The 15,329-nt window shown below is 39.7% G+C and overlaps 1 protein-coding gene across 1 annotated transcript in view; it reads left to right on the top strand.

The window, feature by feature from the left end:
- Positions 1-15,329, top strand: part of SIK3 (SIK family kinase 3) — a 242,595-nt gene that overhangs the window by 117,748 nt on the left and 109,518 nt on the right. Inside the window, exon 2 of the mRNA XM_044919695.1 lies at positions 14,899-15,015. Coding sequence (XP_044775630.1) covers positions 14,899-15,015 — 117 coding nt within the window. The remainder of the gene's footprint in view (positions 1-14,898; positions 15,016-15,329) is intronic.

Genomic DNA, 15,329 nt, shown 5'->3' on the forward strand with positions numbered 1-15,329 from the left:
TATGTTCTCATCTAGAGGCTCAGGTGGGAAAGAACTCACTTCCAAGATTCTTCAGGCTATTGGTAGAATTGATTCCTTGTGACTTTATGACTACCTTTTTGCTGGCTGTTGGCCGGAGGACACCCTCAGGTTATAAAGATGTTGCCAATAGGGCGCCAGGGTGGCTCAGTTGGTCAAGAGTCTGCCTTTGGCTCAGGTCATGATCCCAGGGTCCTGGGATAGAGCCCCTCAGGGAGCCCGCTTCTCCCTCACACCCTGCCACCCCCCCGCTCGTGCTCCTTCTCTCTCTCCCTCTCTTTCTCTCTCTCTCTCTCTCTCTTTAATAAACAAATTTAAAAAAAAAAAAGATGTTGCCTATAGTTCTTTGAGATCACCCACAGTTGGTTTTCCTATGGGCTTCTCAAACATCACCTCTTACTTCCTCCAGATCTCCAAGTCCAGCAGGAGGTGAGGGAAGAGATTACAGAAAGGTGTGAATATATATATATATATATATATATATACATATATATATATATATATCATTGTGTGTGTGGAATCATTGGAAGTTGGCCACCATAATGTCTCTCTGTTACATATTGTATGACTTCTGTAGAGAATATTTAATTTTGAGTAAGACTCTATCCAGTGAGTCTTTTTTGATGACAGTTGGTCAGAGTACCTCTTAAATATCAGTTTGACCTGGTAGAGCTGGTTGCAGTGAAAAGAATAAACCTTATAATTACTGGCATTATGGTAAGTGGAGGAAGGTTGAGGTGTTCGTGAAGCATAACCACAGAAGATGAAGAAAGCAGTTGGGGGAGAGGTGAGGTGCTATAATATATTTTCCCTGTTTCAGACTTCTGCTGACTTCTGATGTTGTCTGTCATTAATTCCTTTATGAGCCAGTTTTCTGTGTTTAAGAACTCATTACCATACCATAAAATGTATTTTTCAGAGGCAGTAAAACATAGTGTAGTTAAGGGCTCAGGGTCTGGAGCTCCACTGCCTAGGTTCAAATCCTGCCTCCACTGGCTAGTACTGTTTTACCTAGGCAGATTACTTCATTGGTGTGTGTATCAGTGTTTCATGGAAATAATTGCAGTTCTTACTTCGTAGGGTGGTGGAGGATGAAGAGCTAATGCCTATAATTATTGTTCATTTTTTCCAGTGCGATAATGCTTCTTCCATGGTTATGTTTTTATATTTTTTATTTTTATTTTTTAAAGATTTTATTTATTTATTTGAGAGAGAGAGAGTGAGAGACAGAGAGCATGAGAGGGGGGAGGGTCAGAGGGAGAAGCAGACTCCCCACCGAGCAGGGAGCCAGATGCGGGACTCGATCCCGGGACTCCAGGACCATGACCTGAGCCGAAGGCAGTCGCCCAACCAACTGAGCCACCCAGGCGCCCCATGGTTATGTTTTTAAAAAAGAATGTGAGGGGCGCCTGGGTGGCTCAGTCGGTTGAGCGTCTGCCTTCGGCTCGGGTCGTGGTCCTGGGGTCCTGGGGTCCTGGGATCGAGCCCCGCGTCGGGCTCCTCGCTCAGTGGGGAGTCTGCTTCTCCCTCTGCCTCTGCCTGCCACTCCCCTTGCTTGTGCTCGCTCTCTATCTCTCTGTGTCAAATAAATAGATAAAAACTTTAAAAAAAATTTTAAAAATGTGAATCATTTTAGAGGTACATATTGAAATATTTCCAGATGAAATATTGTGATTGTGATTTTGGATGAAATTGGTGGAGGTATAGATGAAGCAGAATTGGTGATGAGTTAATAATTGTTGAAGCTGATTGATGTTTAATGATGTTACTCTGTCTACTTTTGTGTATATTTGAAGTGTTTTATAATAGAAAGTAATAAAATACCATGGCACACATTAAGTGCTCAGTATATTTTAGCTATTCTTACTACGTTTATGTTTAATATATTGGAATTAACTTGTCTAAAACACAAAGAAAAACTAAAACAAACTAGACACTTCAGTTTTTTCATTCCTAAGACTCTTGCTGTAGATGGAAACTTTATCAAATTTGGGTAACATAGCCAAGATCTTAGACTTGGATTTTTGGTTTCAGTGTTAGTGTCTTCCTAGTTAAGTTGTGTTTTATGGGTTAATTAGTTTGGCTTATTTGTGGCTGGTATTCCATTTAATTTAGTCTACCGTGGTTTCTTAAGTGGGATGGAAATTAATATCAATATAATTGATTATTTAGTGTTATTAGTGTCAGTGGTAGGAGACATTGACTCTACCAATAGTAAAAATATTAGCAGCAAATGCCAAGGTTTTCCTAGGTAAACAGCAGTGTTACACTTTAGTTTAATGTAATTGCTGCTTAATTTAAGTGAGAAGGTTAATACTTAGGAGCGAATTCCCTGAGGTTATCTTGGCTGTGGTAAATGCAGCTTTTTTGCTTAGCATATGGTCCTACATTATAAAGCACTATAAAAGTTAGGTGGCTTGAATATTTTAATTGTTCAAGATTGAGAGTTATCTAACTAGTGATTGTTTTATTTTATGTGAACAAAACTTAGAACTTAAAAAAAGTTAACAGAAGCAAAACCAAAATCAGAGTTCTCATTAAGAATTGGCACAGTGAGAAGCTTTGTCTTGATAACCCTGCTTTCAAGTACATAAAGGCACACATTTATGTAATAGATCGGAATATTGAGGACTACAGAGTTGGTGACTTGCCCAAGGTTTGCCACAAACATATTTTAGTGATAGAATTGGGAATGGAGCTCAAGATCCCAGCTCTCTCGGTCCAGTGCTCTTTGGCCGTCCCAGTGATTTCCAAATTGTTCTCCAGAGCCTGAGGGCTCTATAAAAAGTTTTGTCTGTTTCTAAACCTTTTACCCCAGAGTAGCTCGCTCCTTCCTTCCTTCCTTCCTTCCTTCCTTCCTTCCTTCCTTCCTTCCTTCCTTCCTTCCTTCCTTCCCTCCCTCCCCTTTTCTTCTTTCTTTCTTTCTTTCTTCCTTCCTTCCTTCCTTCCGTCTTTTCTTTTTCTTTCTTTCTTTCTTTCTTTCTTTTCTCTTTCTTTTCATATTACGGTTTCTATTCTATTAGCAAGATTTTGTTCAGAAGGGAAAAGATCCTGCTACTGTGTATGTTAGTTTTGATGTCTTTCCTACCCTAAGCGCTTTATTCTGTGCCATCTTCTACTCAGAAAAGTACATTTGATTTATTGGCGGGGTTTTGTTTGACTTTGTTTCAAAGGATGTCATTGTGTTCTCTATAGAAATCTGTGACCCAAAGACCTCAGGAAAATTCAAAAGGACTTTTAAACATGGAGGGATAATTATTTTTAGTATGAAGTTATTATCAATGAATGTTTTATTTCCTTGCAGTTCTCTACATTCTCTCATCTCATCAGTCTTATTCCTTGTGATTTTCTGGATAGTGTTTCTCATGATCTGTTGTTTTTTAAGAAGATATTTATGCAAATATGTCTATTTTAAATGAACCTATTTCTGATGTCAGGAGATTTTTTTGGGATCTCTTTGGCAGTGAGTTATGGGTCATATCAATTTGCTTAAAAACAATCTTGTCAAGATCAGAAGAGGGCCCAAAAGACAGTGTAATGGGTTGGTTTTTGCTTAAATTGTGGATACTTTTAATGGTTAAAAAAGCCCCTCACTGTTATTAACTGTACTCAACATTTTAGTTAGTCATTGCACAATTATGATAACTTAAAATCCTTGATGATACTTTAGAAGCTCTTCAAAATTCTAGACTTGTACTGTAACGTTGGTTTAGGACTGTCATAGAAGGTCAGGATTTAGGATGCATGTAATCCTGCTAAGGGAAAGGACAAACAAGCTTACTAAATGTTAAGTCTGTTATATTAAGTACATACTTCATGTAGTTGTGTTTTTACATTAAATGTGGTATAAAACTGGTAACATATATAGGATATATATAATAATAATACATATGATAATGAATTACATTTCAATAGAACAGTTTTTCATATTTTTTTATGGCAGGGTTATCAATAGTCTTCTTCCTGCCTTTAGAATAAATATCAGAAATTTAAGAATTAATTAATGTTTACCCTTAGACTTTCCAGTGGAGTCATTTAAGTTACTTACACTTCACTATTCAGTCCATGAAACACAAACATTAATTATGGAAATATAAAATCTGTTTGATTTGAAAATGTGATGACCATTAACTATAAGGGACTCGTTGAGCCAGAATAAATGCAAAAAGCTATCACACAAAATATTCCCATTTTGGTGGAATCCCAGACGGGCATTTTTTTTTGCCAGCACTAATGGTGTGCAGCTGTGATTAAGAAAGCCCATCAGAAGGTACTTGGTGCAGTGTTCCTAACGGGCACAGGGAAGCTGGCTCTTTAATTCTGGGCTGCCACAGGGAAGACAGGCCGGCGTCATCAGCATTCAGACTAGAAATCCTGGTTTGACACAGATCTACATCGTGACAGTTAGCTCGCAGTACTGGTATGTGAGCATGTGTGACAAGTAAGTTTCAGAAATAGGGAGGATAAGATGCTCTCTGATAATGGAGATTGCTTCCAGTTTTCTGTTTGTTCTCATTACCAAAGAATTGGGAAATGTAAGAGATGAGGAATTTAGGGTGGTTTTTCAGCTGTTAATTGTGTTCCCTTGGTTCACTCAACCTTTTGCTACTGCAGCCTATCTTATTAGGCCTTGGGGGCATATTAATATAATTTAAAGCACCTTAAAATATGAACCGTTGCTGACTTTGTTCACCAGGAACAACACTACTATTGTAAGGTTAGCAAGATGCCCAGTGTAATAAATCTCCATTGGGGAAGTATAAGAACGTTATGAGTGCCAGTTGAGTTCAGCTTTCTTTCCAGCTGGTGCTTTAAAAAGCTTTGAGTGTTCTAGGTGCTACATCGAAATGTGCTTAACAGTACACGGCTCCTTGACAAATGCCGTTCTTGGGAAGAGCACAGTCCTTCTGGGAGTGTGTGTTATTTTTACCTATGAGCTGGCACTCTAGGAAAGAGCACTTCATTAAGAAAATTCATCTTGAAATTCATTCAGCTTTCTGCCTCCTAACCTCACAGTTGAGGTCATTGCCAAGTTTCACCCACACGTCTAATCTTTCTTCTCTGGGACTCAAATGCCATCCTTCATAGCTTCATTTTCCACCATAACTTTAAATTTTGCCTTGGACTAACTGCTGCTCCTTGTTTTTCTTTTATTTCGGAACATTGCTGTGACAATTACTATTTTTTCATAATACCCTTTTCTTAGATACTGTTCTTTGGTGGCCACTTTAAACCGTTGGAGCTTCCTTGTTAAACCACTGTTAATCCTTTTCTTCTCCATTTCTTGAATGCCTTCCCGCTCTGTCCCTCGGTGTTGAGAGCGTCTCTATTTGCCCTGCGTTCTTCAGTCCCGCTCCTTCTTTCCTGCTCTTTCCCTTCTGCCCTTTCGTTAAGGGCTTCGAGGTGTTCTTTTAAATAGGTCCCTAACCTTGGAATTCAGCCATCAGTCCAATTCTAAATCTCCCTCTTAAACTGGGAAGTCGTGGTCAACTGGAAATAGATACTGAAAATGGATCAGGCACTGATATTTGTAAGTAATTCTTTATTGTTATGGTCAACTCTATCCTCTTCTCCACTCCCCCCCCCCCCCCTTTAAAATATCTTCTTGTTCAGTTCATTTCAGTGGGAAACTTAAAGGCCAGGAGTTGATTTAATGTTATAGGAAGCATACAAAATGTTGTCGGCACTGTGTCAATGTTGAAATAACAGCAGCGGTAGTAATGGCGGTGTGGCTGAGAGAGTTGCCTGTTACGTTTGAGATACTCCTAGGACTTCTGCTTTCTGAGAGGGTAAATGTTAACCAGATGGGAATTATTGGAACTGAGAAACCATTTTCTTTTTGTCTGAAAAATTTTCCTTCTCTGCTTTGAATTCCAAGTAATCACCAGAAAATTTCCATTGATTAATTATGTACAATATGACCATGTTCCACCTTAGGAATTCTTCCAAGAATAACGTATGGGTCATGGTCTATTTTCTCACTTCAGGAAGCTCACAATTCTCTATCCTCCAGACATTGTAAATACAAGAACAATTTCACTTTCACTGTTTAGTACAGCCAAAGCAGAGAAGTAGAGAAAAATAAGTCACCTAAAGTCCTGCTAGATATTGTGAACTATTTCCTTTGGGGTTCATTGAAAGCTGATTTACCCTTACTTTTGGTGGTGCTGTTGAGTCCTCCTGTCTGGAGTTGGCTGGAATCCTAACATCTCAGTCAATCCCTAGGCTTCATAGCTGCGTATTTTTCCAGAAACAGTTGTGATTGGTATGTAAAATGGATAGAATAATCAGTTCTTCCCAAATATATGTCTTAGCTTTGTCCCTTAGAACTTGATTTGAGTATCAAGTTACCGACTCAATGTGGAGTCCTCCCTGATTGGTTCCGGTGCAGGAGTCAGGATAGGGACAGTTTACCGACTCAAATGTGGAGTCCTCCCTGATTGGTTACCGACTCAAATGTGGAGTCCTCCCTGATTGGTTCCGGTGCAGGAGTCAGGATTTCCCAAGAATATGGCCAGCCTACGTCCTGACCACAGCCATGTGGCACATCATTAATCACAGCCATTTAATGCCTTGCAGGTTTAGCCTTATAGTCTAGCTTGTGTATCTTATGATGGTTTGAGGTTTCTTTAAACCTATATTCTCACGACAATTCTATTTTGCAGTTAATTTAAAAGAAAAACAGGTTTTGTTTTGTTTGTTTTGCAAAGGCATTCAGATTCCTTTTCTAGAAGCCATTCTCAACTGGGAATGAATTAAGTCCTACCGAAAACAATTTGAGTGACTGTTTTTTTCAGTTTTCCCAAAGATGTGCCATTCTAGACTATAGGGCAGAAGTTAGTTCATCACATATGATAATGCCTCAGGGTAGCACTCAGAGTTTGATCCAGGGAGCCCAAAGAGTCTCCAGAACTCTTTCAGTGAGTGTCTGAGGCCAACACTGTTTTCATAAATAAATAAACATTATTTTCATTTTCACTCTCATCCTTTCACAGTTACGTAGGGAGAATTCGAGGGACTACGTGATGTGTGATATAATTTCTCTGATGGCTGACGAAATGTGTGATTGCCATTCTGGTGTTTTAAAATTTTCTGTTTTAACTTCTGATTTTAATTTTAATCCATTTTCTAAGTAAATATTGCTAGATATTACTCATGTAAACAAAACTTCTTTGAAGGTCTCAGTTTTTGAGAGAAGGAGTCCTGAGACCAAAAGGTTTGCAAACTGCTATCTTACGAGTGTAAAACTTAATTCTCTCACAGAAGCCTGTCGAGAGCAGCCTCTAGCGAGCTGCACAAGGGCACTGCCTTAAGCCCATCAGTTGTTCAATAAACATTTGTAACGGAATTAAATTGAGTTCTTGGAATGCAACTTTTGAGACCTAATTTAAGATTCTCTCCCAAGGCAGTGTTTGAGCACTGAGTGCACTGAAGCCTGCCAAGTTTCTTCGAGATCAGTAACTGGCAGTTCTCAACGTTGAGTCCAGTATTTCAGAAGTCATTTTTGTGTAATACGTGTTGTAGCCGGCAGCTTAATGGCATCATCTAAGATGTGGTCCACATATATCATTTAAAATTTTCAAGTAGTCATATTTACAAAAAAAAAAAAAAAACTATTTGGGTTTTTTTTTCAGCATTATTGAGGTATAATTGACAAAATTGTAAGATATTTAAAGTGTACAACGTGTTGTTTTGATATACATATACATTGTGTAGGACTCCCCCGATTGAGTTAATTAACATGTTCATCCTCACATATTTGGTTTTTTTTGTTTGGTTGGTTGTTTTGTTTGTTTTTGGTGAGAACATTTAAATTCTATGCTCTTAGCAGATTTTAATTATACAATAGTGTTACCAACTATAGTCAACATGCTTTACATTAGATCCTCAGGCCTTATTCATCTTTTTAAAAAATTTTTTAAAAGATTTTATTTATTTGACAGAGAGAGACACAGCGAGAGAGGGAACACAAGCAGGGGGAGTGGGAGAGGGAGAAGCAGGCTTCGCGTGGAGCAGGGAGTCCGATGCGGGGTTCGATCCCAGGACCCTGGGCTCATGACCTGAGCCGAAGGCAGACGCTTAACGACTGAGCCACCCAGGCGCCCCCCCCATTCATCTTTTAACTGAAAGTTTGTATCCTTTTACCAACCTGTCCCTATTTCTCCCACCCCCGCAGCCCCTGGCACTCACTTTTCTACTTTCTGTTTCTATGAGTTTGACTTTTTTTTTTTAGATTCCACATGTAAGTAATACCATGTGGTAATGTGGTTGTCTTTCTCTCTCGGACTTACTTCACTTGGCACAGTGCACACCAGGTTCATCCATCTCGTCACAATGACAGGACTTGGGGCACCTGGGTGGCTCAGTCATTAAGCGTCTGCCTTCGGCTCAGGTCATGATCCCAGGGTCCTGGGATCGGGCCCCACATCGGGCTCCCTGCTCTGCGGGAAGCCTGCTTCTCCCTCTCCCACTCCCCCTGCTTGTGTTCCCTCTCTCGCTGTGTCTCTTGCTGTCAAATAAATAAATAAAATCTTAAAAAAAACCCCAAAAAACAAATGACAGGACTTTTTTTTTTTTTAAGGCTGGATAATATTCCATTGTGTGTGTATATGTATGTGTGTATCTATAGATAGATTTCGATAGGTAGATAGATAGGTAGATATGCTACATATTCTTTTTTTTTTTTTTAAGATTTTATTTATTTATTTGAGAGAGAGAATGAGATAGAGAGGATGAGAGGGGGGAGGGTCAGAGAGAGAGGCAGACTCCCTGCTGAGCAGGGAGCCCGACGTGGGACTCGATCCCGGGACTCCAGGATCATGACCTGAGCCGAAGGCAGTCGCTTAACCAACTGAGCCACCCAGGCGCCCTGCTACATATTCTTTATTCATTCATCTCTTGACAGACACTTAGGTTGTTTCCATACCTTGGCTATTGTGAATAATGCTGCACTGAACATGGGAGTACAGATACCTCTTTGAGATAGTGACTTCATTTCCTCTGGATATACACCCAGAAGTGGGATTGCTGGATCTGGTTGTTCTATTTTCAGTTTCTTAAGGAACCTCCATACTGTTTTCCATAGTGACTGTACCAGTTTGCATTCTCACCAGCTGTACATGAGGGTTCCCTTTTCTCCATATCTCTGTCCCAGCATCTGTTACCTCTTGTCTTTGATAATAAACACCCTAATAGGCATGAGGTGGTATCTCATTGTGGTTTTGATTCACAATTCCCTGATAATTGGTGATGTGTAGAGCACCTTTTCATGCATGTGTTAGTCATTTGTATGTCTTCTTTGGGAAAATGCCTACTTAGGTCCTTTGTCCATTTTTAAAGATTTTTTTTTTTTTATTTGACAGAGAGAGACACAGCGAGAGAGGGAACACAAGCAGGGGGAGTGGGAGAGGGAGAAGCAGGCTTCCCTCTGAGCAGGGAGCCCGATGCGGGGCTCGATCCCAGGACCCTGGAATCATGACCTGAGCCGAAGGCAGACGCTTAACGACTGAGCCACCCAGGCACCCCCTTTGTCCATTTTTAAATTGGGTTATTTGTGTTTGTTTTTTCTGTTGAGTTGTATGAATACCTTGTTTATTTTGGATATTAACCCCATATCAGATACATGGTCTGCAAATATTTTCTCCCATTCCAGAAGTTGCCTTTTCATTGAAATTAGTTTTTAATAATATATTTTATTTAGCCTAGTATCTCTAAAATGGTATTTCTTGTAATCAATATAAAATTTATCAGTGAGATCATTTATATTAATCATTTTAATATTAAGGCTTTGAGATCTGGTCTGTTATTTAGCATTCATAGCACATCAGTTTGCACTAGCCACATTTCGAGTGCTCAGTAGTCACATGTGCTGGTGTGTTCTGTATTGACCAGGACCGATCTCAACCGTAAAATGATACTAGATCTGAGCTGAGAATGATCTCGGAATAGAGAGATAGATAATAAAAATTTAGCTACACTGGGGTGCCTGAGTGGCTTAGTCAGTTGAGCATCTGCCTTCGGCTCATCATGATCCCAGAGTCCTGGGATGGAGCCCCAAGTCGGGCTCCTTGCTCGGCAGAGGAGTCTGCTTCTCCCTTTCCCTCTGCCTGCAGCTCCCCCTGCTTGTGCTCTCTCTCTCAAATAAATAAATAAAACCTTAAAAAAATTTAGCTACAAAACCTAAGATAAAAACAATCCCATTGAAAATAATTCATAATGGCAAAAATTTGATATCTGCCTGAATTTTAAGACATTTCAGTGAGTAGAGCTGCTTCAGAGAACATTGAAAAAAAAAAAACTTTTCTCCACACTGTCATAATGTTTTCTCTTCCCTTCTTAAAAGCATTCAGTCTGCTTACTGTATTTTGTGAAATTATTGTGCATGCATCTGCATACTAGTTTAGGGGAGTGCTCTTTCTCTTTTTGGAGGAATTTTAGCACTGTGGTCTTTGCATTTTCTTCCTAAGTGGTTCCTTTCTTTAACTGTCCATTTGTCATCGCATATCCCTGAATGAAAAAACCCACTTACTTCTGATGCGTGAGGGGGAAGGGTGGTTTGTTTTGATCTTAATACTGAACCTTCCCTTGGCTCATTGGTTTTTATTCCGTCACCTTATCTTGCCTGTGAATGTGGTGTCAGGATATGCAGGTGAATTATTGCCTTTTGTGAAGAAAGCACTACTTTGTCAACTTCATTCCCTGTGAACATTACTGTGCTTGCAAAAATTAGAAGAGTTAAAGGAACTGTGGTTTAGAAGTGAGAACTAAAAGGGGGAAATAGCTATTTTCCCTCCCTTCTAGAATGAATAATAAAGAACTGTGACTTTAAATTTGGCACGATCTGAATTTAATTTTTTGTCACGCCACATGCCGATGAAAAAAGGGTTCATTGAATGGAAATATCTTGGGTAGAGAAATTCCTAGGGCTCTGGGCAAGCTGTAGCTTTTAAGCAACATCTTGGATACAGTGCCATGTTTAATTAATATTAGTGTCAATTCATAACTCGTTTGAGTTCTATGTAGAACAAGAAACTTTAAGAAATATATGATCCCTTGGTAATATATTAGAAGTTTCCTTTTTTCCTTGTTACGCTTTTCTTCATACTCAAGTACAAGGATGTGATTTATAGATTCTCAGCACCAAAATCTGGAAACATTCTTTGAGATTTTATCTTCTGTTTACCTACCAACTTACCATTTGCTGTGGACGCATTTCATTTTTCAAGCAGTGGGTGTGTACTTTCAGCTAAAACCCTGATTGTATGGCCACCACTATCTATAGCAGTGAAAATTCACGATCATCGATCTCTTCGGGTAGTCTCAAAATATTCACATTTGCTTGCCAACTCCCTGCTCTCTGACGTCGTCATTTTTCTGTTTCATTGGTATTTTTCCATTTTCTAGAAAACCTCCACCTTCTAGTTTGCAGCTAAAATAGGAGCTGAAGCTTTCGGACGTTGTCTTTTCCGTTCAGGGGTCCTCTCAGGCACGTGGACCAAGTAACACGCGTGTCCTCCTCTCTGGCATTGGTACTTGGTCTGGGGGGGGCAGGGGGCCCGGCTGGCCATGAAGAAGCAGAGCGCACTCTCCCTGGTGCAGCCCCGAGGATCAGGTCTTGCTGTGGGTTCCATCCTGTAGCTTGGTGTGACACTCCCGAATGGAATGCATTTTTCCCCCAGCTTCATTCCTTCCATGTTCTTCCCACATCAGCTGGAAGCAACCAGTTGGTTCTGAATGCTGCCCACAAATTGTTAGCTATTTCGCTTGTTGGGCCCCTCAACTTGCCCCTTGAGTAAGGAACTGATGTGTTTGAGATCCAGGATTACTTTGTTTAGTGAAGCGAATCTCATTTTTGTCAGGGAATGCCTAATGTTTAAGGCTTGATTCCAGAAAACAAACAAACAGATAACAGCAGTACCTGTAATTAATGCGTATGACATGCTTAGCACATGCCAGGCATTATATACTAGGCAGGTTGCATCCATTAGCTTAGTCAGTCCCCAGCAACCTTTAGAGCAGGTTCTGTTGTTGCCCGCATTTTTTAGATAAGGAGCCATAGCAAAATTAAATAGCTTGGTCAAGGTTATACATTAAAAGGGCAGTTCTAAGATTTTGAACCCAGGCAGCTTGACACCAGAGTCCTTCCTGTTGACGCCACGTTCAGCTGCTAGGCCAGGCTTTGCCCGTGTCTTGTTGAATCCTGAATCTCATTGAAGAGTAGACGGGATTTGATGTTTTAATCTACGGAAACCTCTCTGCATCCACCTTTGGAGAACAGATTATACTTAATGCAATTTTCCCTGAAAAGATAAGAATACATTTCAGTATGTGGGGCTGTATTCCCTTTATGGGGAGGCACATATACTTGTTACGAAATGTAGAACTACATCCATGCTATATACCATTATCTCTATCAAATTAAAAATCGTTACTAAGTGCATATAAGTGGATATAAGATCTTGTAGCCAGCTTTGTTCTCATAGATGATTAGATTTGGTTTTCTCTTTACCTTTGTGAAAGTCGTATTACCTCAGAATGCAAATGAAATTCAGAAGGGGTTCATGTGAATCAGGAGGCCCTATGACTCCCCCAATTATGTATGACTCAGTCCTCTCTTGCGAGTGAAAAACTACAAAAATATGGTCAAATGCATTGAAGGCCCTCATTAACCACCTCCATCCTCTACCCCATTACTTTTTCTGTGCCGTCCATTGACAGGCATGGGCAGGATAGGGGATTTGAGGCCTGGTCCTTGGACACAGAAAATGATAATATTTTCTCGGTGGTAAACAAGTGAGGTTTCTTGAGGCTGGAGGTGATCCACTGCCACCTACCCATGGCCTTGGGTACCCCTGTAACCCACTTCTAGCACACTAGTTGGGAAGCTCTGCGATGGGCATATAGCTGCAAGTTTCTAAGCTTGTTATGTATTTGAAAGCAATCTGTAAAGTATAATGTGCTATTCATGTGTAAGCTTTTATTAATAATTACAATTAAGACCCAGATATTTGTTCTATAAAAGGACATTGTGTACTGCGATTTTTGTGTTTGGGGAGCTGTCCTTAGAGGACCAGGTACAGACACCAGACCATTTGCTGGAGTTAAGGTCCTGTATGTGATACGACACAGTAGTGAGGAGAAGTAGAAACGCTAATGGTCCGGGGTGAGATGCACTCAGATGCCCTACCACTGAGCTATAACCCTATATCCAGGATGATACGGTACAAGACTTCTTATAGGAGATCAAACAGCTCGTGAAATTTGTTAATGATTCTGCTCTTTCTCCTCATAAAATTTCCTACCCTCTTCTCTGCTTATCCCAATTCTTTATCAAGTTCTGCTTTGTTTGTGAGGTCTTTCCCTATGTCTGCTTCTCCCCCCTGGTGAAGGTCATACTCCATTCTCTGTTCTACCATCATACCTTGTTTATAGCTTTGTTGATTGTGTTTCCAACGCTGTATTGTTGCCTGTTTCATGTATGTCTTTCCCTTACTAGACCGTGAGCTCCTTGAAGTTAAGGCTGTATCTGATTTAATCTTCATAGTTTGAGCTACATCCAGCTTCCTTTATCACATTCTGTCGTTTTGAACGCTCTTTGAATTGAGCTGAAATTTGTCTCTCTGGGCCTTTCTCCCATCAGTTTTCATTCTAATATCTGAAACAACTCCAAAGTTACATTTATGTTAGTTATTCTTACATTTGAATCATCTACCCTGTGTAGTTCCATATAGTCTTTATTGCTCTGGGCTGAACATTTATTTATTATTGAAATTTTGCTTCCTTGTTTTTTTTTTTTTCTTTTTCTCAGTAAGCTTCCTTTCCCTCTCTCAGTGTATAGAATCATAGATTTTTAGGAATTGGAAGGGGCTAGAATTTACCTTGGCTTGGTCCTTCATCAGACTAATATTCTTTGATTATTTGTGTATCGACTGAGACGGAGATATAGTGATATTTTGGGGCAACACAATATTTTGAGTATTTCACTAAGAATAGTGAAGAAGTTTACATTTGGTAGAGTAAAAAAAGTTCTTCATCTTTCATTCTGTTTTAAAACGTATGTGCTGCTGGATGTCTTAACAATGATGAGCAAAATAGATGTTTGATACTGAAGCAGTATATATACAGTACAGAAAGATCTTCAGATTTTTGTAGCATTAACATTAAGAATTTGACTGTAAAGCCAACCAACTTGGGCTTCAGTCCTGGATCTGCCGCATACTAGCTGTAAATGGCTTAATCTTGGGTAAATTATCTCTGTGTGTCTCAATTTCCCTATTTGGGAAATAAGGTTAATAAAATGTAGGGTATTGTGAGGTTTAAATGATGTAGTACTTGGAAACACGAAGAATTCTGCTTGGCACACAGCACATGTTTGGGGTATAGTGACTGCAGCGACCACCACCATACCATACCACTTCTGCTACCGAGTTATGCAAAGCCCCTGGTGACGTGTAGGACGCACCTGTGGAATTTGTCGTCGAACCTTACTAACTTATCATGTACTTGTGATATAAGCATTTTCTCTTAATAAGAGACCCGACGTACCATTGTCTGCATCAAAGCCTGATTTGCCCAGACTGTGATCACATCTGTGGAGTAATGAAGTATTTTGTTTGTCATAAGGTCTTACTGTCAGAGTAGTTTAAGAAATGGCAGAAAGACCCGTTAGCTTTTGGAATCTGTTCCTTTGAGACCAACTTGCTAGGAATCCATTTCCTGACTTTATAAAAAGAGTAAAATAATTTTATTCATTGATATTCTGTAAACAAAATGGTGGCAGCTTGTATTTTGTGGAATATAATGTTTTAAAGTGGTTTTAATTTTCCTTAGTGAACTGCTTTTAATCATGTATCAGAGTAAATTTTCTTCCTCTGTTCTCAGGTTGCTATCAAGATCATAGACAAGACCCAGCTGGATGAAGAAAACTTGAAGAAGATTTTCCGGGAAGTTCAAATTATGAAAATGCTTTGCCATCCCCACATCATCAGGCTCTACCAGGTAGGTCCCTTGGTGGCACAGTGTGTGGTGATGGAGAGCCCAGAATAGTCACTTGTGTGTATAAAAGAAAAGGTGTCTGGGTGAACATCTGCAACTTTTCTTGGTTTCTGTGTTCACATGTTTATCCTGCTGTTTTCCTGCCCTTTTATTTCCCACTCAGCACTTATGTTTTACCTGGCTACTTACTAGTAAGATCTACCTTACCCATGTAGGCCTTTTAAACTTGTTCTTTAAAACTTGGGTACCATTCTTTGTGAGGATTACACAAGAGGATTATTCAGAAGATGACAAGAACTTATTTATGTAGATCTGAA

This window comes from Neomonachus schauinslandi, chromosome 11 (genome assembly GCF_002201575.2).
Source record: "Neomonachus schauinslandi chromosome 11, ASM220157v2, whole genome shotgun sequence".
In the NCBI taxonomy this organism is placed as follows: Eukaryota; Metazoa; Chordata; class Mammalia; order Carnivora; family Phocidae; genus Neomonachus; species Neomonachus schauinslandi.